The sequence below is a fragment of the Charadrius vociferus genome, unplaced genomic scaffold (assembly GCF_000708025.1).
Source record: "Charadrius vociferus isolate BGI_N301 unplaced genomic scaffold, ASM70802v2 scaffold139, whole genome shotgun sequence".
Classification (NCBI taxonomy): Eukaryota; Metazoa; Chordata; class Aves; order Charadriiformes; family Charadriidae; genus Charadrius; species Charadrius vociferus.
In genome coordinates this window covers 1,336,721-1,363,080 of record NW_009650169.1, presented here as the reverse complement: position 1 = coordinate 1,363,080, position 26,360 = coordinate 1,336,721, and the positions used below count along the sequence as shown (strand labels likewise).

The 26,360-nt window shown below is 46.1% G+C and overlaps 1 protein-coding gene across 1 annotated transcript in view; it reads right to left on the bottom strand.

Annotated features, from left to right (window-relative positions):
• Window positions 1-24,809, bottom strand: part of MRPS5 (mitochondrial ribosomal protein S5) — a 193,389-nt gene extending 168,580 nt beyond the window's left edge. Inside the window, exon 1 of the mRNA XM_009892523.1 lies at window positions 24,656-24,809. Coding sequence (XP_009890825.1) covers window positions 24,656-24,809 — 154 coding nt within the window. The remainder of the gene's footprint in view (window positions 1-24,655) is intronic.
• Window positions 24,810-26,360: the final 1,551 nt, after the last annotated feature.

Genomic DNA, 26,360 nt, shown 5'->3' with positions numbered 1-26,360 from the left:
TGCACAGTACGGCGTCCAGGCGGGTTTGGAATGGCTCCAGAGTGGGAGACTCCCCCACCTCTCTGGGCAGCCTGTGCCAGTGCTCTGCCCCCCTCACAGGAGAGAAGTCCCTCCTCAGGTTTAGATGGAACTTCCTATGCTCAAGTTTGTGCCCGTTACCTCTTGTCCTGTCACTGGGCACCACTGAGAAAAGACTGTTCCCATCCCCCTGGCACCCTCCCTTTAAGTATTTATAAGTATTGATAAGATCCCCCCTCAGTCTTCTTTTCTCGAGACTGAAAAGCCCCAAGTCCCTCAGCCTTTCCTTGTAAGAAAGATGTTCCAATCCCCTAATCATCTTCGTAGCCCTTTGCTGGACCCTCTCCAGCAGTTCCCTGTCCTTCTTGAACTGAGGAGCCCAGAACTGGACACAATACTCCAGATGTGGCCTCCATTAATACCTGGCACGTAGCACAACACGCAGACTCCTGCAAGCTATTCATTTCTTCTTCAATGGCAGAAGAGCCACAGACCAAAGAACAGTTTTTTTCTGTAGCTGCTGTGACTGAGATGTTCACTCAAGCAGTCTGATATAAGTCACTGAAGTATCTTTGGAGATGCTTGTGGAGGGGCCTCATGCAAGAATCAGTTGGAATTAACGTGTATCTTAAATGGGAATGAATGGGAATGTGTGTGGAATAAAGATCAACAGATTGAAAGTATATAAGAGACAGCTCGTGGGAACAGGCTGAAGGTGAAGACCGGCAGCTAAAGAGAAAGAGGTGTACTGGACAGGTCTAGATGGATCTTCATCAACAGAGGCACAGGTACAGGTGTAAGAAGAAGAGTAAGAGAGAAAAGCAGTTAAAGGACATCGGAAAGAAGAGACAGAAATATCCTCCATACTAGACACCAGAGGAGCATCGAGAGAGTAGAATGGGAAGCAGCAGGGCAGCAGGCAAGGAAACCAAGAAGAGAAGAGTTCTAAGGGCATCTCAGAAAAAAAAAGCAAAGAATAGAGGTAGAAGGGAAACAACATCAGAAGAGAGAGCAGAACATTGGTTGTGCTCAGATAATGGCATGGTACTCCACTGCAACAGCAAGACATTGCCAGAGGGCTTGGGATTTCTCCCTCCTTTGCAACAGATACCCTCCAAAACATCATTCGTTTCTTGCATGGCAAGAGGTGTCATCCAGGCTAGCAACAGGCATCTGAATATTTAGAGATGTTAGTTTCTTTTCCAAGCATCCCACCTCCAATAGATGAACAAGGGAGGAAAATAACCCAACAGAATTAGTAAGCAATGGATAACAGTAAAGCTTACCCACTGTGCATAATAAGAAAAAAAACACCTTTATTGCTGCATTGTGTGAAACAAGAAAGCCTCCTGCCCCACTGACAGCACGATCTTTTGAAAAACAACCTTGCTCAACTCTTTGATTTTGTATTTAATTCCATATCCCTATTTTGAGAACAATACCTCACTCCTAAACACCACACAAGGCAGCTTGAATGGAATTCTCCGTATCAAAGGCACAGACTGGTTGAAGGAGTCAGCTTGAATTCATTGCTTTGATGCAGCAAGGTAAATGTAGTACCCTAAGAAACTTTGCAGAACAGTCAGAAGACACAACTCTGAGCCAAAGGAAGGTTGTGAGGAAATCATCCAGACTGAGAAGCACACACACACAAAAAAGCAGCGTCCTGCCTAACCCAGCAAGCCCTCCTTTCCCAGCCCTCCCCGAGAAAGAAAGAGAAGGGAAGCAGCTGTGGATGCAGTGCTCTGGCACAAATACCAGCATCATTCAGAGCAAGGGGAATGTATTGAGTGTGTAAGCAGCAACTCCAGCATAATTGCAGCAATAATTTTAAGGAACTTGCCCCCCCACCACTCCGTGTGTCACCTCCAGCTGTTTTGTTTAAAAATCAGGCTAAGCATTATGCGCCTTGTGCAAAATTAGTCTTAAGAGTAAGCGTAACGTGATGATTAGCTGGGCACAAAAGCATCTTAAGAGCCCCTGTCAGTACTAATATACCACCCCCACCTGCTCTGGTAACAACAGGCCTGCAGTGACTGATGCCTTAGAGAGACATTTAACGCCCTCCTCCCCTCAATTTCTAGAAACGACTTTTCACTTAATCCCCCAAAGCAAAAGCACCCATGCTGGGAGTGTGAGTAATAAGCAATGCTTTGGAGTTTGAGATTCAAACTGAACACCTGGGTAACAGCCCAAACAAGCAGTTACGCTTATCCCTGCAACCACCCCAAGACTCAGCCAGACAGCTGGGACCTGTTCAAATTATCGGAGACCATTCATCTCCAACTCCCCTTGGAAAGTGCTATTTCTGCAGAAGGGTGCATGCCCAAGACCCCAAGGATAGGAATTTTCCCCTCCAAACCAGGTTTGTTCTAGACCTGGAAGTGATAACCTGAGTGGTAGCACTCTACAGACTCATGGGAGGTTAGATGAAGGTACCCAAGACAGAGGACAAGCGACAAAGCAACCACTCAGTATCCCTCACTCTTTTACACACATTCCCATGCTGTCAGTAAGTAGGTTAGTACCTGTAACTGGGTGTAGGGAATGTTTTCAAAAAGGTTAGGAGTTGCCTGGCTGGAGACCTTATCAGGGAAGACCTTATCGCTCTCTACAACTACCTGAAAGGAGGTTGTAGCGAGGTGGAGGTCATTCTCTTCTCACAAGTAGCAGGTGATAGGATGAGAGGAAATGGCCTCAAGTTGTGCCTTGGGAGGTTTAGATTTAATATTAGGAAAAATTTCTTCACCAAAAGGCAACCAAAGGCTGCCCAGGGAAGTGGTTGAGTCACCATCCCTGGAGGTATTTAAAAGTCACAAAGATGTGGTGCTGAGGGACATGGTTTAGTGGTGGACTTTGCAGTGTTAGGTTGATGGTTGGACTTAAAGATCTTAAAGGTCTCTTTCAACCAAAATGATTCTACGATTCTGTGGATAATAGATTGAGTAGAGCTGATTGAGATGAAGGTCTAATTCACCCTTGCAGAGGAGTCTGAGCTGCCTGAGTACGCTGGTTATTACTTCAAGGAGGGGCCCATTGCCTAATCCTGGAGCTCTTTTGAAATCCTCACCTGCTATAATGAAACAGAGATTATCAGTGTGAGATTTAACAACACCCAGCATGTGGCGTAGATTTTTAAACAGACTTCAACATGTGCCTGTTCACACTTAGTAACACTTTGACACAAGTGAGTCTTTTTTAGTAATTTTCCAGTAATTTCCATATGATATGTCCCATATCATACGTATTCCTCAGCAATACCCATCATAACTGAAATTCCTTTGAGCCTCACCATCTCTGGTATTCACTTTCTTGGTTTGCTTTACTGATTACCTGCTACAAAGTTTTGTGCCTCTAAGTTGTACAGCAGCCCCACAATATGCATGCTCACACAATTAAAAAAAACCCTTTGGCAAAAAACGGAACAACAGCTGAATAGTAAAATGTGCAGTTGAATACAACCAGTGGTCAGTATGGCTGCAGCTCTTTATTTGCTCCTTTTGTTTCTCAGGGAAGCAGAAGGAAGATTTTAGTACTTTTTAGGTTTAATTTTAAAAGATGGCTACTCACAGAAGATACTAACAGCCCTATTTTAATATTGTTCATAAAAGCAGAGATTAATCTTTCATGAAAATACTAGAAGGGAAATACTAAAAGGGAAGAGACTAATGCTAATTAATGCTAAAGATTTTTTACTTGCACACAAAACTTGAAGAAAAAGTCTTATTTATCCATAAGATTTCATTCCAGAACAGACCAGGATATCATCAAGTTTGACCTTTTCTGTAACAAACCACATGCCATCACCCAACTGTGCCTGTGCTAAAACAAATAAGTTGCCAAAAGGAAGGTACCTCATTGTAATGTAAAGACATCAAGAGCTGAAGGAGGTTTTGGAGAATGCCTTACTCCAACAGTTACTCAGTATGGAAGATGTGTGTACAGTGTCATCTTGCATAGCTTTTATGTTAGTCTTGCCTACCAAATTGAAATATTGTAATTTCTCTGCATTTTCTCCTTATATTACATATCCATACAATAACTAAATTTTAACAGTGTTTGGTCAGAAGGACTTACTCAACTCTTGATATTTCTTCAGGAAACACCTAAGATGCCACCAAATCTGAACCCAAAATCTTTGTTGATGTGCTCTATACACTTTGAGATGAGTGGCAAAGACTGAAGTTCCGAAAAGCTGTCTGGGAGATTTTGGCTCAGGTCTTGTTAAAGCAAGGCAAAAACATCTTTTCCTTCCCTCATCTCCTAACTTGGGGGACCAAGAGACTCTCACAAAAGAGTATCTCTGGATGAGACACCACAGTGTAGCCAGGAGCTGGCTTAGTGCAGGAATGACAGCCACATACGGCATTGATTGGCACTTGCACCAACTAAAGATGCACCTGCAGCATCCCCTAAGCCAGCCTTCACAGCAGACTGGCTCACTCACACCGTGAGTGGTGGGTAAGAGCCAGCCACAATTAGAAAGTTACAGATTCAAGCAGTTACAATCAATATTAATAGTCTCAGAGTAGCTAGGGGTATCTCTCAGTATGTCTTCATTCAGAGAGAGTTCTGAAACAGATTTTTTTAATCCAAATGTTCAGCTGTGACTTAAATTTTTAATTGAAAACCTAATCGTGCTTTAGGTCTGAAGCATCCTTCTACTCCGCTGTGCCCCAAGGCTGGCAAACTCCCACTACAGCCCACAACAACAAACCAACAGAAGTGACCGGGGATTGAGCAGCAATGAAGCAGATTGACTGCCATGCTTCGTGCCCAACTTTGCATTTCCAGCCACATCCCTCCCAGTTGTTGTGTCGCTTTTCCTTCTGTATGGCCACCCAGGCACATCTCCATGTTATCATCTGTCCACCAGTGTATTCTCCACAGTATCTCTCCTGCCAGGAAAGGAACCCCCAGAAGAGGGGTTATCCTCCTGAGTCTAATGATGCTTTCATGGTCCCCTCCAGCTCTGCCCCAGGTAGAGGTCCCAAGTACCTGAGGACTCAGAGCTGGCTAATTTCCCACTGCCCTCTTCCCACCCCCCAGCCCCCAAGTCCTCAGCTCTACCTGACGTTAGGTAACCAGGCCAAGTTCAGCTCTGGGAAGCCTCCCAACATCCTTCTCAGCTTCATACATACTGGTGACAGCAAAGATGACTGTGCCAAGACTCCACGCACCAAGCAGCTGCTGTGTTTGCCCCAGAGGGGCTGGCAGTGCATGTGTCTTCTGTGGAGCTTGTACTGACTCTGCGGACATTTACACTGTGTGGATCCAAGCTCTGTCTCACTGCTGATAAACAGTGCCTGGCAGGTATTCGCAGGCATCCCTTTTTAGGGGATGTAGAGGCCTTCGCACATCTAGAATAACCACTGCACCTTTGTCCCAGCACGGCTTCATTGATTTTGACGGACACTGCCAAACCAACTCTTCAGACCCTTCTCCCAGGGCATGCTCCTTCAGCACAAGTTCATTTTAACAGAATTTGGATGTGTGATGAAAGAGCAAGGACAGCCACAACAAAACCAATAGCACTGGTTCACTCTTCTATAGGTCCAGGTTTCCATTGTGTTTGTATCATCTCTGGTGGCACCAGGGCACATGTCCAAGAGTTGCAAAGGAGAAGCTTCATTCAGGCAGAGCCCCTGAACAAGTCAAGCTTCAACCATCACCAAAGCAATGTACCACGTTGAAGTTGCATAGCCACGTTTCTGGACTGCCCTTGCTGCCATCATGGATTCATCTTTCTTCCAACAGGCCACCTGATGTGGGCATCAGCTTTTTTCAGCTTGTGCATCAGGACCACAGGCAGCAGGCTGGCCTGAGACACCAGGTAGAAAGGACATACTTGAAGAAAGACCAAGTCACACAAGATAGAGGCTAGCTGTACAACTCCACATGGGACTAGAAGGTATTTGGACAATGCAGCAACAGGAAAGGTACAAACTTTTATAGGGAATTCTTCCATTTCTAGCTCCTTAACAAGCCAATTTGCCATTTAGTGGAATTAATTCCAGCACATTTGTATCTTTTAATTTTTTCTTTTCTACTTTTCTCCACTGCAACACTCCCAGCTTCTCTCTATGTCTCACAAGACATCAGTTGTCGATCTCCCATTTCAGTTGGAGAGGGTACAGCCTGCAGCTCGCCTTGATGCCGATCTGGGCCAGCTGCCAGTTGACCTAACACAGCACTAAACTTCTGAGTCAATCAGGACTCTTTTTTTGGCCAGTAATTTTCCCAGTATTTATATGAAATGCATTAACTCTGGGAACTCTGCTCATTTGTCAGATCGATCAAGTTTGTCAAGCAGGATAGGGAATTATTGGGAGTGGTAGAAAGACCAGACAGATGTAATGATCATGCAAGCCTTATTTCTTTAGGAAACCAGTCTCAAACAGAGTACTGCTAGAGCTGGGGAGCTGTGCTAATTAACACTAGCCCATTAATCCTCACAGCCCCTCTGGTCCACTGCTGGAAAACACAAGGCTTGCTTCTAGCAACGTGCTGGCACGGGTACCCCTGGGTACCTGACTCAGCAGTCCTTCACCCAGTGTGTAAATTACAGCACAATCAGTAAATTTATTCAAGTTGGGAGGGTGGTGAAGTACCCACTCATATCTCTCCTTGCTATCAATCTTGTCACCCTGCCAAGCAGACTAGAAATGACAGCTATGCATGCATGACATGAAAACAAGAACTGCTGCATCATACCAGAGGCACATTTAAAAAAAGAAAAAAACCCCAAAGATGTAGCAAGCAGAGAGGTTACCAAGCACCCTCTCAAACCAGTCTAGTTTGGGCTGCCTATTGAGAAGACATACATTCCACAACAGACACATATTGTGGTGATCCTGGGTTTAAATCATTCCACAAAGGAACAGACAGAAGGAATATGGAGATGGAACAGCCTCTGTTCCTTGTCCCCAAATTGTCACTGTCTAGTTTTCCCTCATTATCCTCATTAAAAGCATTTCTAGCTAGCAGAGATGATGAATTGCAGGTTTTCATAAAGAAGACATTTTCTTTGCTTTTCTTCCAAAGTAGAAAGGATTTCATGGAGTTTTAGGGTTTTCACTAAAAATTCTGTTCTGAATTTTTTCCCTAAATGCCAGAGCACTGCCCCCTTCCTTGCAGAGACAATTGGAAGGGCAGAGGCCCTTGTGCCATAGTAGTAACTGAGGCAAAGCTCTCCTCAGCCACACTAGGCATAATTAGGCTTTTACTCATGATTAGAGAATGAGGACTCCTTTTTTACCCCCAGAAAAGGAGAGAATGAGCCTAGGTGAGAGAGGTAGGACAGGCTCTGGATCCATCTCCAGGTGGAGCCTCTGCAGAGCAAAGATACTGGGAAGTTGAGGAAGCTCAAGATAGATGTATGTAACGCTAACTCTTGTGACCTCCCGCTGACTCCCTTTGGTCCTTTTCCCCAGCCAGGCTCATTACAACCAACAAGGCAGCTGATAATGCTCCCTGTCCACAGGACCACAGAACACCGGGAGCTCTATCGGCAGCTGTTACTGTTCCACATTTTGAGGAGCTCCAACCCTACCTCATGGACTTTGTATGCTGTGCTGCAACACAGCAACATCTAGGGGGTATAAAACATCCTCAGAAAGCTCTACTATTTTCACCAGGCTTGGAAACCCTCACCACCAGTGAACTTATGCACCCCTTTCTTCTCAGCACTGCAGGCAGAGCAAGGAAAAGCTGGAAATGAAGACAGGGACAGCTCCTGCAAACCCTCCTTGAGGAGGAGACCCTGGAAAGGGAGTGGTCCATAGTGGTTATGATGTTTGCCTGCAACTCTAGACACATTGCTGCTACAGCCCATTCTACCATGACCAGCATTGGTGGATAAGGGAAGAGCAACTGATGTCATCTACCTGGACTTGTGCAAAGCATTTGATGCTGTCCCACACAACACCCTTGTCTCTAAAATGGGGAGACATGGATTTGATGGGTGTACCACTCAGTGGATAAGGAACTGGCTGGATGATTGCACTCAAAATGTTGTGGTTAATGGCTTGATGTCCAGGTGAAGACCAGTGACGAGTGGGGTCCCTCAGGGGTCGGTATTTGGATCGGTGTTATTTAACATCTTTGCCAGAGACATGGGTAGTGGGATTGAGTGCACCCTCAGCAAGCTGAGTGCTGTGGTTGATACTCTAGAGGGAAAAGATGCCATCCAGAGGGACCTTGACAGGCTAGAGAGGTGGGTCTGTGCAAACCTCATGAAGTTCACCAGGGCCAAGTGTAAGGTCCTGCACATGGGTTGGGGCAATACCAAACATGGGTGATGAGTGGATTGAGAGCAGCCCTGCGGAGAAGGACTTGGGGGTATTGGTGGATGAAAAACTGAACATGAGCTGGCAACGTGCACCAGCAGCACAGAATCACATTCTGGGCTGTATCAAAAGAAGCATGGCTAGCAGGTTGAGGGAGGTGATTCTGCCCCTCAGCTTTCATGAGCCCCCACCTGGAGTACTGTGTTCAGCTCTAGGGTCCTCAGCATAAGAAGGAAATGGACCTGCTTGAGCTGGGTCCAGAGGAGAGCCATGAAGATGATCAGGGCGCTGGAGCACCTCTCCTATGAAGGCAGGCTGAGACAGCTGGGGTTGTTTAGCTCTGGGGAGACCTCATAGCAGTCTTCCAATACCTAAAGGGGGCTGACAGGAAAGCTGGGGAGGGACTCTTGATCAGGGAGTGGAGCAATAGGACGAGGGGGAACAGTTTTAAACTGAAAGAGGGGAGATTTAGATTAGATATCAGGAAGAGATTCTTTCCTGTGAGGGTGGTGAGGCGCTGGAACAGGTTGCCCAGAGAAGCTGTGGCTACACTATCCCTGGAGGTGTTCAAGTCCAGGTTGGACAGGGCTTGGAGCAACCTGGGCTGGTGGGAGGTATCCCTGCCCAGGGCAGAGGGGTAGACCTGGATGATCTTTAAGGTCCCTTCCTACTCTAACCATTCTGTGATTCTATGATGCTATGACCCAGGAAGAACTGTGGCTGAGACACACTGATCCCCCTTCTCAGGCATTGTCTCCTTCAGCGTGTTCATCTGGGGCACCACATAGTGAAACTCCAGCTGATAGCATTAGAAGCCTATGTGTACATTTTACTATGGGCAATAATAACAATACAATTAAAATTAAAACGAGCCAATTCCTTTGTCAGGAGCTTCAGTCTTGCTGTCAGAGTATTCCTCTGCTCTGTTAAATTGCACTTTCATATTTAATAAAAAAGCTTATTTACCTATTTTAACTGTCACCATGTGCATTTGGGTCCTGGCTGAAAACCTCATTTGTCATCTCCAACTATTTCATGCAATTGCAGCAAATTTGAGAAAGCGTCCAAGCCTGGCTAATTCTTACGCACAAATTCCACATCTTTCATTTCTACTTCTCCTTCATTATTTGTCCCTATTACAGAATTAGATCAAAAAGCGCAGTACTTCCACTTCCATAACCCTTCAAGTCTGCAAAACATTTTCCATCACATTGGGAAAAACAGGAAGATTGTTGGAGCATTAGGTTAATTAGGTAGTTCAACAAAGGGCAAGATCTAGTGTCCTCCTTAAACTCTTGATCTTGCAATAAGTGTTATTTTTTAATCATCAAGCATATGTTGGGTTTTTTTAATTCTTAATATTCCTCATCACCATAGTGCCCTGTGGCTGGAATGAGTATTAGGTATTCTGATACATGCTAGGCTCACACAGTGCGTTGTGAAGTGGCAAAATGCTTGCTAAGAGATGATCTGAATTCTGGAAGACTGCCTAGAAGGATAGTTTTGTATGAAGAATATGCAACTGCCTAACATTAGCACCTTTTGTTTTTAACCCTACGCATACCAAATCAATCAAGAACCAGAACATGCAACTGCTCTACTTACCATCAGCCTGATTTGAGAAAGGAGCAGCCAGAACCGGAAACCAAATTACAACACAGACTATGTACTGCGTTATGATCAGAAGTCCCACACCACAACACCACAGCTCTCCCAAGCTCATGCTAAACACCTGCACAGAAGTGAGCACCAGAAGGGGCAGAGAGCTGTGATGGGGACAAGACTTCCTCCAAGCAGAGAACTTGATTGCTCCCAACTTTCACAATGCCTTTTCAAAGCCCCCGACTAAGGACACTGAGCTAGCCCATGTTATCTTCCACTTCCCTGCTCTGCTACAACCCAAAATATTGAGATCTGTTTTCTACAGCCTTCCTGAGCCCCTGTTCTCTATAAGTCTCCCCAAGGGATCACCCAGAGGTTGGGAATGTCAGAGGCACACATGTGCTTTAGAAGCATCCTTTCTGCAGGAGTGCATGGGAGAAGCCGTTGCGCGGCGCAATAGCTGTTTTGGTCCAGAGGGGGGTTGCAGTGCCTGGGTTTGTGTTCTAGGTTCGGCCTGATGCCAGATGTAGCTGGCACAGCGTATTTAACATAAGACTCACACAAGGACCCATGCCCTGTGCTCACCCAGATCCCAAAAATCACCCGGCTTCATGACAGCTCTATGGCTGTTTTTTGCAGCTGGCAGTGGAGCTTACAGACAGGAGGCAGCTTTAGTCCCAGGCCTTTGACAGGATAAACCCACTAAGAAATCTACTTTCCCAGCCCTAAAATGACACGATCTTCTCACCCCTATTCACAGTCAATGAAGTCCTGAGGATTAAAAGCATTTGCCCTCCCTGAGGTAAGCACTATTACTGCTTAGACCTACTTATCAATAATTAGGATCAAGAGCATAAAGGCACGCACCCCTATCACAGAGATACATCATTTGTCAGCAGGGCAACAAACAAATTAAATCAGGCTGAAACATCCTTCAGCTAATCTGGAGATCATCAAAACATTTGCAGCTTTGGATGTGCAAACACGACTTGTGCTTTTAAAAGTCTCTTAGGGCACTAAAAATCGCTGCCCCGCTTTTCCTCAGGAGCTAATTTTGCCTGAGCTCTCTGAAAAGAGAGCTAACAGGACTGGCTCATTAGTCTCACTGAGCTGCTAGAAGGCTCCCCGCTCGCTATGCGCCACCTCCCTGCCTTGCCTGCAGCCTGCCCGTGCTGTGCTTGTCCTGGTCCTTGAGGGAGGAGAGCCTTGCAGAGGGTGGGATACTGACCAGAGGAGCAGGAAGTGGTCTTCAGATGAGGACAGGGGTAGTCCTTCTCCTCTGCGTGCCCGGGGTTAGAAGGTTTGTTCTGGGAAGGGCAGCAAGGATTTATCTTGCTGCAGCTGAGCCAAGTGGATCCTCTTAGTGCTCACCTCAACCTCCAACGTGTGGTCTACACTAGCTCCTCGCTGGTACTGTGAGGCACGTACTAGGACCTCTCCTGAAGATTCAGGAGCAGCTGATACTTCTCTCCAGTCCAGTGGGAAGTGATATTTTAAACAGCTGTTGAACAAGGGACCTAGGAATAGGTGTGCTCACCGAGTTTCCCTGGGGCACAGGGATCCTGGTCAGCATGGACCCAAGCCTTTGCCTTGATCCTCTTAGCCTGTGGACACTGCACCTTGGCCATTCCTGGTTACTGGGCAGTTCTATGTACCTCTGCCGGCAAACATCTGGGCACCAGATGAATTTCAGTGATGGTAGAAGAAAAACAACAACCAACCAACAAGAAAAAGGGCTGTGGGATATGTCAATTCTTGGTTTTCCTGCCTGGAGAAGCAGCTGGTCAGCCACAGTCTTTTGTGGGATCAACCCTGAGTAATTTGCAGGTTCCTAGATCCCCCAAAGCCCAAGATTTCTCTGTGCTGCCAATACAACAGGACTGATTGCTTATCTGCCCTTTTCCCCCACCTGAAAACTGTGTCAAGACTGAAGAATTCAATCAGCAGAGCTTTGGGGAAAAAAAAACAAAACCCCCTCATCTTAGCAAGGACGTGTCCCAAAGCAAGGAACGTGTCTGAATTTACTTTTATTTATGCCCTTCTGGGGACAGACAGAGAAGAGCCATTATAATCAGGCCTGGCTGGATGATATACAACAAGTTTAGCTACTTGCTAACTGAAAGCTTTAGGGATCTGAGTTTTCTCACTAGCACAAAATAACAAGCCCAGCACGCACATGGGAGTATGATGTTGACAGCACTGTCTCTATAGTATGATTAGACTTAAGAAAGAGCTTTCAGATTGTTTCTAGTCAACTACATGTAGATTTAGCAGCTGCCTAGGTTCAGATTTACTACAAATTATACCGCACATCAGAGGGTGCAAAATAAGGCAAAGTCCGCAACATTTCAGTGTCAGGCTTTGTGCCACTGTGTTTAAAGCTGTGGCAGAACTGCCTTCACTCAGCATCCTTGTTCTGTGCCTGAACCAGAGGTATTCATGATGCAGCTAACAAGTTCACAGAAGCCTTCCAAGAGCTCATGCCTTCCTCCCAAGGCTTTGTTTCCCAAGGTGTGCTTGGCAACTTTCAAAAATGCCAGAATCTGTCTGAGCAGCAGGGTCTGCCTACATCCCTTCCTTGCATGTTGTCTCTGGATTCAGCTGCTTCAAGTTTATAGTGCCCAGTCTGAGTAGTCTGGGGGGTTCCTCCTTTGAGTAACTGGAAAACTGGCTCTTGTTAGAGATGCTGCCTGCAGAGGTGCCTGCAGCAAAGATAGATGTCTTAGAGCTGAATGCCTGCCTTGGCGGAACAAGCAAGCCCGCGGGGCAGTTTCTCTGCCCCTCTAGCTCGCCCTCTAAGGCTGGGCCCACTCTAAGCTTGACTAGAGCTTCACCTGCCTGTCAAAATAACAGAGCAGACCCTGTCCCCATGCAAGTCATGTAGGAGAAGTTCCCTCTCAGAGGAGCTTGTCACAGATTTCCACTCCCTGTCTGAGAATGGACAACCCAAACAACCTCTCTTCATAATGTATCCTGAGCCAGGTACTTCCCCAGCCTTACCCCCATCATCCCCAATGCCCCCACCAAGCACACTGCCTAACGTAACTTAGGGTAGTGTTGCTCCTTTGCAGCATTAGCTCATGGTCTGGCTGTTAAACCTCTGGGCACTGCTGCTGCTGTATTTATCTGAACAGTGTTCATTAAGAGAGCAAAGATGAAGAACAATAGCATTGTAGAAAAGAACTGGGTTTCCTATCTCAAGACTTAGACCCATGAAGCATGGAGAACAAAAACAAGTTCCTGATAAGAGCATTTTTAGGAAAGACAGAGATATTTAAGTCATAAACTCTACCTTTAGTAGCCATTCCACACTATCCCAAGCAGGACACTTTCCATTTAAACATTTTTGACTCCTTACCCTTTAAAATATTCACATAAATACAAGATACACATACTACTTCTGACCACTTTCCTTAACTGGTCTGCAATATTTTAGATGTGATCAACAACTTAGCTTTAAGATCCTTACTGAACCCCTACCAACTTTCTGAAGATTTGTCTGTAACATTTTTACCTAAAGAAATCTGCCCATTAGCATTCAATGCACATCGCTATATTTAGTTTTCAGGAAATATGACACTCATTCCACAGGAAGGTTGGAAAAAAAATATAACAGTGGCCTATTTCTTTATTATAAACCTGTTGCTAAGGTATTTCCATTGATTTTCCTCTATATAATATATTTCTAAAGCACTGTAGGAGCAAATTTAGGATCCCAAGCAAGAAGAAAAAAAGTTTCTCTAGCAAACCTGAGTTTGGTCGATCAATCATTATGAAATAAAATCAGAAAAAAAAAGATCCTTCTTGCTGGCCTTACGAAGTGATGCACTGCGGTTCCTCCGAACTCTGTAAGCCTCCTGCAGGTTAAATAAAATTCATCAGAAAGCTTTGAGATGGGTTTCTTGAGAAGTGAAAACACTAAGACACCAACTGCATCTGCTATGTGCCGTTAATCACAGGCCTTCCTGCTTCCGAGCCACACATGGGAAGTTCTCATGGTTTGAGGAGCAAGTTTGGAGCAACCCTTTCTTTTTCACCAGGGGCTGGAGAGAACATGCAAGTTACAGGAGAGGATAAAAGGCAACAGCAAGTCCGGCCTCCCATCAAACTTGGCCCAAGCCAGCTCCTTACCATGCCAAGACTGACCTACAAGCACCTTGGTCCAGGAGCAAGGTCTTTAGGAAAGCTCATCATTCAACAGTCACACCCTCATAGTTAAAAGCAAGCCTGTCAATATAGGTGAGGGCACTGCTCCAAGTACTCCCTAGCATTTCAATATGCAATGTGAATGTTTTTTCAGCTCACAGCTGCAACGCCACACTCAGAAGGGTCAGTCTGGCTGTCCGCTTCCTTATATTCCTGCAGCCATTCAGTGGCCCCACCAGAAAGGTATGCCTACAGTCCATTTCCAAACCTGAAAATGCCATGAAAGCAAACGCAGGTGTCCTGGCTCATCCACGTCTCATTTCGAATTAAATCACCTATGCTGTTTCAAAACATTCAGAAGGTTAAAAATGAAATTAAGCCTATCTTAATTTTACTTGGTGGAGATTCATCATAGGTACTACAAGGTAACAGAGACAGCCTCATTAGTACTGTTTACAGTGCCCATCCATGACATAAGAGAGACAAGAAATAATTTAATCTCACTTAAATGAGCAAAAATAAGCACATCTGAGAGTTCAGCACAAAATTCTGACCTATGAAGGAAGCTTATTTAGAAATCACCATAACAGAAAGTGACCATTTCACAAATTGCACAAGGTTCAGTTTTCTTAATAGACAATGTTCCAGCAGCTTCGCCACTCTCCACTTCGGTTACTCAAGCAAATTGCCTCTCCATCTCTATCTGGGGCAGTGGTTTTCAGCCCCAGCCCAAAGACTCATGGACTTGTGAGGGACTGCAAGTGGCAACTAATAAAGCACATACGTAAGGTCTACATGGATCCAGATCCTAAGTGGTCTGGCCCTCTTCTGGGACAGATTTAGCATTCCAGAAATTGGAAGTATTTGAAAAATCACCTGTCCAAATGGTAAATTACTAAGAACAGTGGCTGTATCTTACACTGGAAGTGTAGAGCACCCCATTTTTTTGACTCTAAGGCAACAGAACAGAAGCAAATGTGAATAATGTTGCTGGACTGATTCAGTCTGCTTGGAATTCATACATATAGTTTTCTTTGCTGATTTTCATTTTGAATAAATAGCTCCACATCCAGATGCTCACTCCAATTTCAGCCTGGAACAGTTTACCAGCCCAGGTAAACAACAGCAGCACCCTGCCCTACAGGATTCCCACTCTGAAAGCATCCTTCCACTTCCATCAAAGCCAGGACGGGCATGTCGATACTAATTTGATAGTCAAAACAGCAGCAAAACATGAAAACGGGTGGTGGTGGGCAGGTGCTAAGGCTTCTTTTGCCCTCCAAACGGGCTTGTCTCCAGCAAAACACTCAGTCTGGGACCATCTGGTCCCTGTCCCGGTGAAGCCTGTGGGGCTAGACCAGTCCAGCATGAGCAAGTGCTTCGTTAAGCCACTGACTCCAGACCTTATTTCAACTATTCACCTATTCTTAGTTACCCCGAGGCTGCACCCTCACTCTCAACTCATGAGACCCTCATAAATAACTCCTTACTTTAAAGCACTTCATTAAGACCTGCATCTCCTTTTAACTACACTCCCGTAAATCAACAGGATCTCTACTATAGTCAATAAACCACATGAGCAGGGATTAGTTCTTAGCATCTGGCTCAAATCCACCTCTATTTTGGCTAATTGATATCTCTAAGTGAATAACTGTGTAGAAGTGACCTTTGGTGAGAACAGAAACTTAAATCTCAGGAAAGTGTTCCTGATTTTACTAACCCAGGCAGCTGGATTCCCAGAAAAGTCCATCTCTTGTTCCCAGCATAACTAAGAGCTGAGGTATCTTTTGACAACATTATTTTCTGGTTATCTCTTTGCTACCAAAGCCTATTGGAAGCCAAAACGGGCTGGATGAATCACAGAATCATAGAATGGTTAGAGTTGGAAGGGACCTTAAAGATCATCTAGTTCCAGCCTCCCCTGCCATGAAGTTAAGTAGAGCCTCATCTTAGTTAACATCAAGCCTGGAAACTCAGCAGCATCCTACAGATGACCTTATAGTTTTGCTTAGCCTGACTCTGAGCAGAAGAGATTAACACCACCTACACACCCCCCGCAAAAGCTTTGTTAGCAGGCACAACAGAGTTGAATCCAACAAACGCAGCAAAGCCATGTTGTTGTCTTGTTGCAGACATCTACCAACACCATAGCACTTCAAGAGCTCCTGCCCAGCTCTCCTTCCATAGATAAGAGCAGCAAATTGGAAAATGCATCCCACCCCTAGCTATCTCGCTCATTCCACTCACTGTTTGCAGTGTACTAGAGAGCTGCTTCTTACCCTCAGAAAATACCAAGGAGAAATCAGCCATCTGCCAGACTAAAAAGTCCAAAGCCTGCTAATCTTATCGTTGCAAGCACTTATCTGTCCCCTTCTCAAGGTTCTCTCCCCCATTTACTCCAGATTGGTCATTGGGTGATTTCTAGCCTTAGACAGCTGCAGTATATCTTCTCTTGACTGTTTAACCTTCAGCAAAAGCCATCATGAGTTATTTGTCTCCAAAAATAAATTATTCTCAACTGAATAGAAAGATACTGAAGTCAGTCATATTACTAACACACAAAGGAGACCTTAAAACTGGTGTGAAGCTTGGGACTCCTCCAAGATGCCACCTGGTACAAATAACTCAGGATAGAGTCCTGTAAGGTCCCACCTTGCAGGTAGGATGTCCCCCCGAACCATTGCACTGCACTGCATGTGCACGCAAGCCTGGAAAACTACAACACAGACTGCCTATGAGCCTTTTATCATTCATTTAATAATGAGACATTTCCTAAAATGGCCAGAGGGTTACCAATTACCCAACTGCTATTTTTCAGTTGCACAGAATAAAAGAAACAGCAGGTACCAGAGCGATTTTGGTCCAACACACAGCTAGAACCAATGGCTGCAATTGGCAGTTTCCAGTGAAAGTGGGATCCCTCGTCCCACTGGATCCACTTCTGGGAGTTTTCCTTCTAGCCAAAAAAGGCTCAGGGTCCCAAGAGAACATGTGACAGCCTGAAGCATGTGGATAGTCAGACCAGGAGACTGGAAAGTCTCTTCAGGCTGAGACCCCATGACTTGAGGAAAGTTTCCTCCAAACAGCAGGCAGTCATAAATCAATGGGCATCTTTCTGACTCAGCAGAGACAGTATCACCTCATGTGACACTGATAAACGAGTCTGCGAGATTTGCTTTGCTATGCTGCCTTCTGTTTAGCTTCCCCTGAAATTTAAATGCCTAAAATACTATTAGTATAAAGAGGAAGCCAGCTGTGAAATGAAATAATTCAGATGCAATACTTCATCGCAAAGTTGTTGGTAAAAAGTGGAGGAAAGCTTATTCAAGCCAAAAGCCTAAGAAGTCTTATGAAAAGGAATATCTAGGTATGATTTATTTATAGGACAGTTTGTCCTAAGCCACACCACATCCCCTGCAAAGAAGAGTTTAGCTGTACTCATTGTCAGCTTTCATTAAACACTTGGGAAATCTTCTGTGCGGAAAGTCCAGCCCAGACCCTTGATCTCAGCAGAGCTGATCCAGAAAGTGACGGCCACTGGTGCTCACCTTTACTGTCCCTCAGTCATGAGCCACCTGGAAATAGTTGGTTTTCGGTGCCTGGAGAAAGGTGAGTGTGATTTTCGGCTGGCTCCTGGCAGCCCCATGGGGTCACTCTGCAGGTCCATAGGGCAAAAAAAGTCACTCTTCTCAACTCTGGGGTACACTGGAAGAGAAGGTAGAGATGGAAGTCATGACTCTCATGGAAAACACAAGGAAAACAGTCATTAGCAATGAATTAGCTACTCAGTGATGTAATTCTTTGTACATTTGAGACAGACTGCTGAATAACTGAAAAGAGTTGCTTATTTTAAAACAAATGTGTCTTAATGAAAGTATCCAAAGAGGAGCCAGAATCTGAAAGTCCTTCTGCAAAATGAATCCATTCTTAAGGACACGAACTAAGTTGCAAGTTGTACTGTAATGGTGCTTTGGCTTTTGAGTTAGTGAGGTACAAATTTGGGAAAGAACACAAACAAAAAGGGAAACAAAAACCCTTATGGTAAAGAGGGGGTTGCACTCCACTCAGAAATCTTAAATGTCATTTACTTACAGTAAAAGTAAAGGTTATGCAAAGATTAAAAGAAGAAAATAAGTTTTAAAAACATATGTGGACTTCCTGGCAATCCCCCCAACATGCAGCCAGCTGGATTCTCTGCCTAAACCCTATCTTTTCCTCCTTTCTTCTGCTCTCCCAAGTCTTCCCTGATTTTTTTTTGGCCATGACATTTTTTCTTTTGGAAAGCAAAATCCAGCCCTACTTGCCTTACTGTGTTGCATCTGAATACTTGTTTCTTACCTGGTGACTGCAGAGGAAAGTTACAGGCTCATTGCTGGAATTACATCAATTTGCAAGTTCAGTGGTGTCTATTTGGAGAGAGCAAGCAACTATTTTAACACTGTTGGTGTTCTCAGAAATAATTTCTGGAGAGAATTTCTATTTACATTAGTGTTACTACTCTGCATGGTTACTTCCCACGAGAAATATGGACTGTTTTAACAATAAGCCAGTCACCAGTTTTCCACCCAAGAAGTGCTATGCAGTCATTCAAGGCTTATTTCTTTGGACTCATTTGTTATCTGGGTTCCTTGCCTCGTACCAGCGTTTCATTGTTGAAGAAGAGTCCGAGAAGACCCCCCACTGAGTCACAAGATTCAGACTGGACCCTTTTGCTTTCTAAACTCCTTTTCAGAGAGGAGTCTAGGTGTGGCTGGATCCAGCCTTAGTCTCCAATGGTAAAGAAGGGTTCAGACCCAAGGTTCTTCCACAGACTTGGTTTAATACAGATCTAGCTGGGTGCCTCCAAAGAGGTACCCCCTCGGTTATTTTCCTGTGCTTTTTAAAGCATCACAATCTATGACACAAGCTGTTCATACCCCTGTTCAAGGAACAAGTGTTTACCTTTGTCCAAACAAATTTTTCAGTGGTTACGTGTCCTCTGCAATGACTGGAGTTTTGGTGCAGGTGCCTTTTCCTTCTTACACAGTTTCATGATCTCTTTGATGGTCTGCACCTGGATCTCATCCATCTGCTGAATCTCATCCGTCCTCTGCTGACTCCAGGCAGAATGGTCCCTTCCTTCATTTCCAGGAATTATAGTTCCCTTTCCTTTGATCTTAACAGTCACTCTAATTCATATTGCTCAAGCATACAATTTTCATTAATATTACTTACACCATTTCATTATGTTAGTTAAATCACCATGTATTGAAGTCCTACAAGACTATTCTGCTTAGGCTAAGTTCACCATATTGCTGGGTTACAGCTTGCGGCCTAAGGAAGGCTTCACCAATCTAGCTACTTATGCTTAGCACAACTTCAGTTTCCAACATCGTTTTTTCTTCCAGCTGAGCTCTATGTTCCTTCTTGGCCATTTTAAAGACCTTTTTACAGTATCTTTCTACCGCACGAAATAAATCAGTTTTTGAAACAAAGACACGGAAAAAATCCACCATGGTCGTTTCTGTCCCAAAGGTCCATGGTAGTCATCCCCAGCTATCTCTCTCTTCCACAATTCAGACTTTCTTGAGATGAGGGTAGGGTGGCATTCTGTTGTTGGCTGAGGGCTCAGCGTCTGCAGGGTCAGAGTATTGGTCTGCCTGCTGGCATATGGCACATCCTCATCACACTCCGTGCCCTGCCATGCCTAGACCCTCTGCCCACTTTTCCTTCTGTCTGTAGGTCTGTACTGCAATGCCCTTCTCCCTGGGAGGCCTGACTGCTTTAGCTTGTCCCGATGTCTGCCCTTCAAGGGCTTGGTGAGGGTTGCTCACCCCAGCCTCCTGCACCCCATGGGCAAAGTTTGCAACTCTGTCTGAGGTAGTCTTCTTCCTGAATATGGCATGTCTCAGTAGAGAGTGGTTCAGGGTGGGAGACCACACTCAGAACCTGGAGGAGATGTGTGGATGGCAAGATGCCAGAGTTTGCCCTGGTGACCTCTTTACCCTTATAGCACAAAACAGTCCAAGTTCTTCTCTCTTGTCACCTCGGCACTGACTGGAAATACTCTTCCTGGAAGGTGCAAGGCAGTAGCAAAAGAGAGAGGAAGGAGACGCTGCCAGCCCCAGCTCTCCGCTCTGTGCTCCTGGGGTCGTTGTGAGGGAAGGAAGGCAATGTTGTGCCGTGGAAGAGATGCCTTCTCTGGATCCTTTTCTTCCCCCACAAACTCTCCTCTGTTCTGTGCCCCATCTTTGGGTTTTCAGGCTGGACTGTGCAAATGAAACAACATGTGGAGACAACTGACGAACAGGGGTGAAACAGCACACACCAACATGAGAACCCTTAGGACCACAGAACCCACCCTGGTAGCACAGAGCAGTGACCAATGCAGAAGTAATGCTCCGGGAACTATTTGCAGCATGCAGTCATCCTGCGTTGCATGTGCAGGCAAAGCAGGTTACAGAGTCTTATAAATTTATAAATCAGGGTTTTCCTCTGCCTCTCTTTCATGCAAACACGCTCCAAAATCCAAACTAAGAAAACCAAATCAAACCTTCCCTAAAAACAATTAGAAAGACGGGAAAACAGAAAAGCAAGCCCCCATATCAGAGCAATTATGCCATTTTCAGCCAGCTGATTATGATTATAAAATCCTGACAATACAGGCGAGATGCATCTTGCTTTCATTCTGTGTGCTATCTTTAATTCACTGTTAGACGACACAATAGTCCAACGCCAATGGAGAAAATTGCTGTGCACACTGTGAACTCCCACGAACAATAAAATGCAGTTCAGTCCCACTTATTCATCATATCCCCATGACCTTGAGATATTGAAAAACATAATGAAAACACCTGAGGCCTCCAAGTCTGAAAAGCTCTATGCACATACAAATAGCTTCTTTTTCAAGAGGGGCTTTGTTCAGAATTAGCAAAGTGTCTATTATGCATACTAAAAACCGAAAGCTTTTAGATAACTAATGAACAGCATTTCGTAGCGCAGAAAAATAGGTCACATCTAGAGCAATTTTCTTCCCAAACTTGAGGTGCTTCTGTTCTCCTCCCTTTCTTCTCCAGACCTTTCCATAAATAAAGTTCTTGAGAAGACAAAGAACTCTTCTTTTGCTCCAAATGAGGAAAATGCCTTACCCAGCCTGCAGTTTGTTTGAACTCTCCACTGATCGTCATATGTTTGACACTCTCACTGAAATCCTGTCTTCCAACACCAGCAGCAAGACAAAGCCCCAGCTAAAGGCTCAGAGAACTAACTGGTAGTGCCAGCTCAGGTCAGCTCGTGACTTCAGGAGAAAGCTCCCTGTAACCGTTTTCTGTCTTGCATGATGCTAATGCAGTTAACCCCTTACTGAGCAGCTGTGTGTAACCCAGGCAGGGTTACAGAGCCGTTCTGCCTGGCCTGACCTCCACAGCAGAGGCAGGATTTGCCACAGCCTGCACCGTGAGGAGGGGCAGCTTGCCTGACCACATCGCAGCATGGGTGCTGACGGCATCCCGCGTCTATTGTATCAGTTTCCCCATTCAACCACACAGCTTTTGAAGCAGCTCATGTTTCTGATCCCCTGCTCCTCTAACTTGCACGATATTCTGGAGAAAAAGAGCCCTTCCTCTGGATGTCAGAATAAAATATATATATATATAAAATGTTTGCTATTTCCATTTGTAAATTATTGTTTACTTTTCATTATTGCCTGCTGCCTTTTAAGGGACTGAATCTTCTTCACAGTGTGGAGTGGGTTCTGGTTGGACAGTACTTCACTTCTTTGCCCTGCCACAGACCCAGATGTATTAGGAGCCTCGCAGAAGACATTGCATTTGAGGAATTAGCAATGATGAATGGTCCATGTGTGCCCTACCAGGCGTTGTATGCAGGGCTTCAGCAGCCCATACATTGGCATGAGTAGCTACTACAAGGGAACATGCTGGAGCGCCCCATGCCGACCTGTTCTGCACGCTCGTAGGTGTTATGACAGAGGTTGCAGTCACAGAATCATAGAATTGCTGAGGTTGGAATCATCAAGTCCAACCATTAACCTAACCTGACAAAACCACTTCTAAACTATGTCCACAAGTACCACATCTACCCTTTTTTTAAACACCTCCAGGGATGGTGAATCTACCACCTCCCTGGGCAGCCTCTTCCAATGTTTAATAACCCTTTCAGTGAAAAAATGTTTCCTAATATCCAATCTAAACCTCATCTGATATAACTTGAACCCATTTCCTCTCGTCCTATCACTTGTCACCAGGGAGAAGAGGTCAGCCCCCACCTCTCTACACCCTCCTTTCAGGTAATTGTAGAGAGTGATAAGGTCTCCCCTCAGCCTCCTCTTCTCCAGGCTAAACAACCTCAGTTGCCTCAGTCGTTCCTCATAAGACGTGTGCTCCAGACCCCTCACCAGCTTTGTAGCTCTTCTCTGGACACGCTCCAGCACCTCAATGTCCTTCTTGTCATGAAGGGCCCAAAACTGAACACAGCACTCGAGGTGGGGCCTCACCAGTGCTGAGTACAGGGGGATGATCACTTCCCTAGTCCTGCTCACCGCACTATTCCTCATACAGGCCAGGATGCCATTGGCCTTCTTGGCCACCTAGGCATACTGCCGGCTCATATTCATCTGGCCGTCCACCATCACCCCCAGGTCCTTTTCCGCCAGGCAGCTTTCCATCCACTCCACCCCAAGCCTGTAGCACTGCATGGGGTTATTGTGACCCAAGTGCAGGACCTAGCACTCGGCCTTGCTGAACCTCATACCACTGGCCTCGGCCCATTGGTCCAGCCTGTCCAGATCCCTCTGTAGAGCCATCCTACCCTCAAGTCGATCAACACACCTGCCTAGCTTAGTGTCATCTGCGAACTTACTGCGGGTGCATTCGATCCCCTTATCCAGATCGTTGATAAAGATATTAAAGAGAACTGGCCCCAGCACCGAGCCCTGGGGGACACCACTTGTGACTGGACACCAACTGGATTTAGCTCCATTCACCAACACTCTCTGGGCATGTCCATCCAGCCAGATTTTTACCAAGCAAAGAGTACACCTGTCCAGGCCATGAGCAGTGAGTTTCCCCAGGAGAATGCTGTGGGAAACGGTGTCAAAAGATTTGCTAAAATCCAGGTAGATAACATCCACAGCTTTTCCCTCATCCATTGAGCGGGTCACCTTGTCATAGAAGGAGATCAGGTTTGTCAGGCATGACCTGCCTTTCACAAACCCATGCTGAATGGGCCTGATCACCCTGTTTGCCTGCATGTGCCGTGTAATGGCACTGAGGATGATCTGTTCCATGACCTTCCCAGGCAATGAGCTCAGACTGACCGGCCTGTAGTTCCCTGGATCCCCCTTCCGGCCCTTCTTTTGGATGGGTGTCACATTTGCCAACCTCCAGTCAGCTGGGACCTCCCCGGTTAGCCAGGACTGCTCATAAATCATGCTAAGTGGCCTGGTGATCACTTCCACCAGCCCCTTCAGTATCCTCCGGTGCATCCCATCTGGGCCCATAGATTTGTGTACCTCCAAGTGCTGAAGCAGGTCCCTCACCATTTCCCCTTGGATTACAGGGGCTTCATTCTACTCCCCATCCCTGTCTTCTAGCTCAGGGGTCTGGGTACTCAGGGAACAATGGTCCTACTGCTGAAGACTGAGGCAAAGACAGCATTAAGTACCTTGACCTTTTCCGTATCCTTGGTCACTATGTTACTGGCCACTTCTACTAGAGGACAGAGATTATCCTTAGTCCTCTTTTTATTGTTAATACTTTTATAGAAACTTTTTTTGTTGTCCTTGACAACAGAAGCCATGTTTACTTCTAGCTGGGCTTTTTTTCCCTCCATAGCCTCACTACCTCTTTGTAGTCCTCCTGAGTGGCCTGCCCTTTCTTCCAAAGGCCATAAATCCTCTTTTTCTCCCTAAATTGCAACCCTAGCTCCCTGTTCAGCCAGGCTGGTCTTTTTCCCTGACAGCTTGTCTTTCAGCACACGGGGACAGCCTGCTCCTGTGCCTTTAAGAGTTCCTTCTTGAAAAACATCCAGGCTTCCTGGACTCCTTTGCCCTTCAGGACTTTGCCCAAGGGACTTTGTCAACCACGATCCTGAGAAGCCCAAAGTCCGCCCTCTGGAAGTCCAAGGTAGCAGTTCTGCTGACCCCTCTCCTTGCTTCTCCTATCGTTTCATGGTCACTGTTCCCAAGACAGCCTCCTACTGTCACATCCCCCAGAAGCCCTTCCCCGTTTACAAACAGCAGGTCCAGCAGGGCACCTTCCCTAGTCGGCTCCCTCACCAGCTGCATCAGGAAGTGATCCCAGTACATTCCAGGAACCTTCTAGACTGTTCCCTCCCTGCTGTATTGTACTCCCAGCAGATATTCTGCAAGTTGAAGTCCCCCACGAGGACAAGAGCTCACAATCTTGAGACTTCTCCCAGCCATTTGTAGAATATTTCATCTGCCTCCTCATCCTGGTTGGGCGGTCTATAACAGACTCTTACTACAATGTCTGGCTTGTTGGCCCTCCCCCTGATTCTTACTCATAAACACTCAACCCTATTGTCACCATCATTTAGTTCAAAACATTTATAACACTCCCTGACATACAGAGCCACCCCCTGACCTCTCCTTGCTTGCCTATCCTTCCTGAAGAACCTATAGCCATCCATTACAGCACTCAAGTTGCGCAAGTCATCCCACCACGTTTCTGTGATGGCGACTACATTGTAATTATCCTGCTGTGCAATGGCTTCCAGCTCCTCCTGTTTGTTGTCCATGCTACGTGCATTAGTGTATAAGCACTTCAGCTGGGCTACTGGTCCCTTCTCCTTTTTACTGGAGGAAGCTATAATTCTGCCACCCCCAAACTTATTCCTAAAGAGCCCAGTTACACCCCCTTCCTTTTCCAAATCTAGTGCCAGCATGCTGCTTTCAGTTTTTTTGCTAGCAAGCCCGGATCTATCCCCATCCCCTTTCGAATCTAGTTTAAAGCTCTGTCAATGAACCCCGCCAACTCCTGCCCTAAAACCCTTTTTCTCCTGCGAGACAGGCTTTTACTGTGTGTTGCCAGCAGACCTGGCATCTTGAAAAGCAGCCCATGATCAAGGGCACCTGGGATGATGTGGGGGTTACTTGAGAGGCACGTCGGGCAGGGACTTGCCACTGGCCCCTGTCCTCTGAATCTCCACATTCAGCCATGCTGCTAGAGGGTGGGGAGTGCTCTGTATGTGGCGCTCTGTCTGCCTGATGTGCTTCTTTCAGGGAAGGCACAGTGCGGCTCCAGTTGTCTATCTCTTGCTCACACTCCCTTATACTTCTCAACTGACTCACCTCCTCACAGAGCTCCATCACTTGGCAAAGGAGTTCCTCTACCCGGGCACACCTCCCACAGGCCTGCTCACTGCTACTGTTCAACACTGGTGTAAGAGCAGGGCACAGCCTGACACCTGGGTGGTGGCATATTCCCAAACAAGCTCAGTCTGGGTGGCCACATCAGAGCTCAGGGATGCCCTGGCCTTCTACTGAGCTGCTACTGTGGCCTCCTGCCCGGGTAGAGGCTGCTGCGCTCCGGGACTGCCCATTTGGAACTGCCATGTTGTTGTTTGGAACTGTGTGGTGTTGGCTCTGCCCTTTCCACCTCAGCAGCCCGCCCCCGCGCTGCCGCTTCCAGCATAAGGCAGCCACTTGTCCCAGCTTTTTCCGACTATCCATATTCCTCTTTTTGTTCTGCCTTATCAAACCAGCTGGTTTATCCCATCATGTGCTGTTTGGCCCTTCTCACTGATATCTGGGAAAAGCCCTGCACTGCCTGTTCCTCACGCTTCCAGGCCAGAACTGCAAACAGGACCCGCAGGCCGTCTCCCTGCTCAGAGCTGGCTGAAACCACCGTTTAAAACACCATGAAGATGTGGCTTTGAGCCATGGTGATTTCAGTTCAAACGTGCCTCCTTGCAGAGCCAAGGCTGAAGTCTTTGGGCCAGGACATCTCTGTGTGGGGACTTGATTTTCCTCTGCCCAGCAGAGTGGGGATCAGGGTTTCCAGGAACTATCGCAAAGTACACCACTGGTGCATTATTTTATGGGTTCCAATAGTCAGTGGAGAACCAGTGGTGACCATCTGGTGGCATGATAGTACAGAAGAGCGTTATCACAGGTCACACATGAGGGCACTGGGATGGCATTTATGCTGCTGGCAGTTGGCCTTGCTGTTCGTGGTGAGAAGTGGTGCTTTTCTCATGAAAAGACCCACAACATTATGTCATATCTATGTTTCAGTAGGCTGAGACTGCACCAAGTTCTCCCTGAAGAAGGGTGGACCAAGAAAGGCA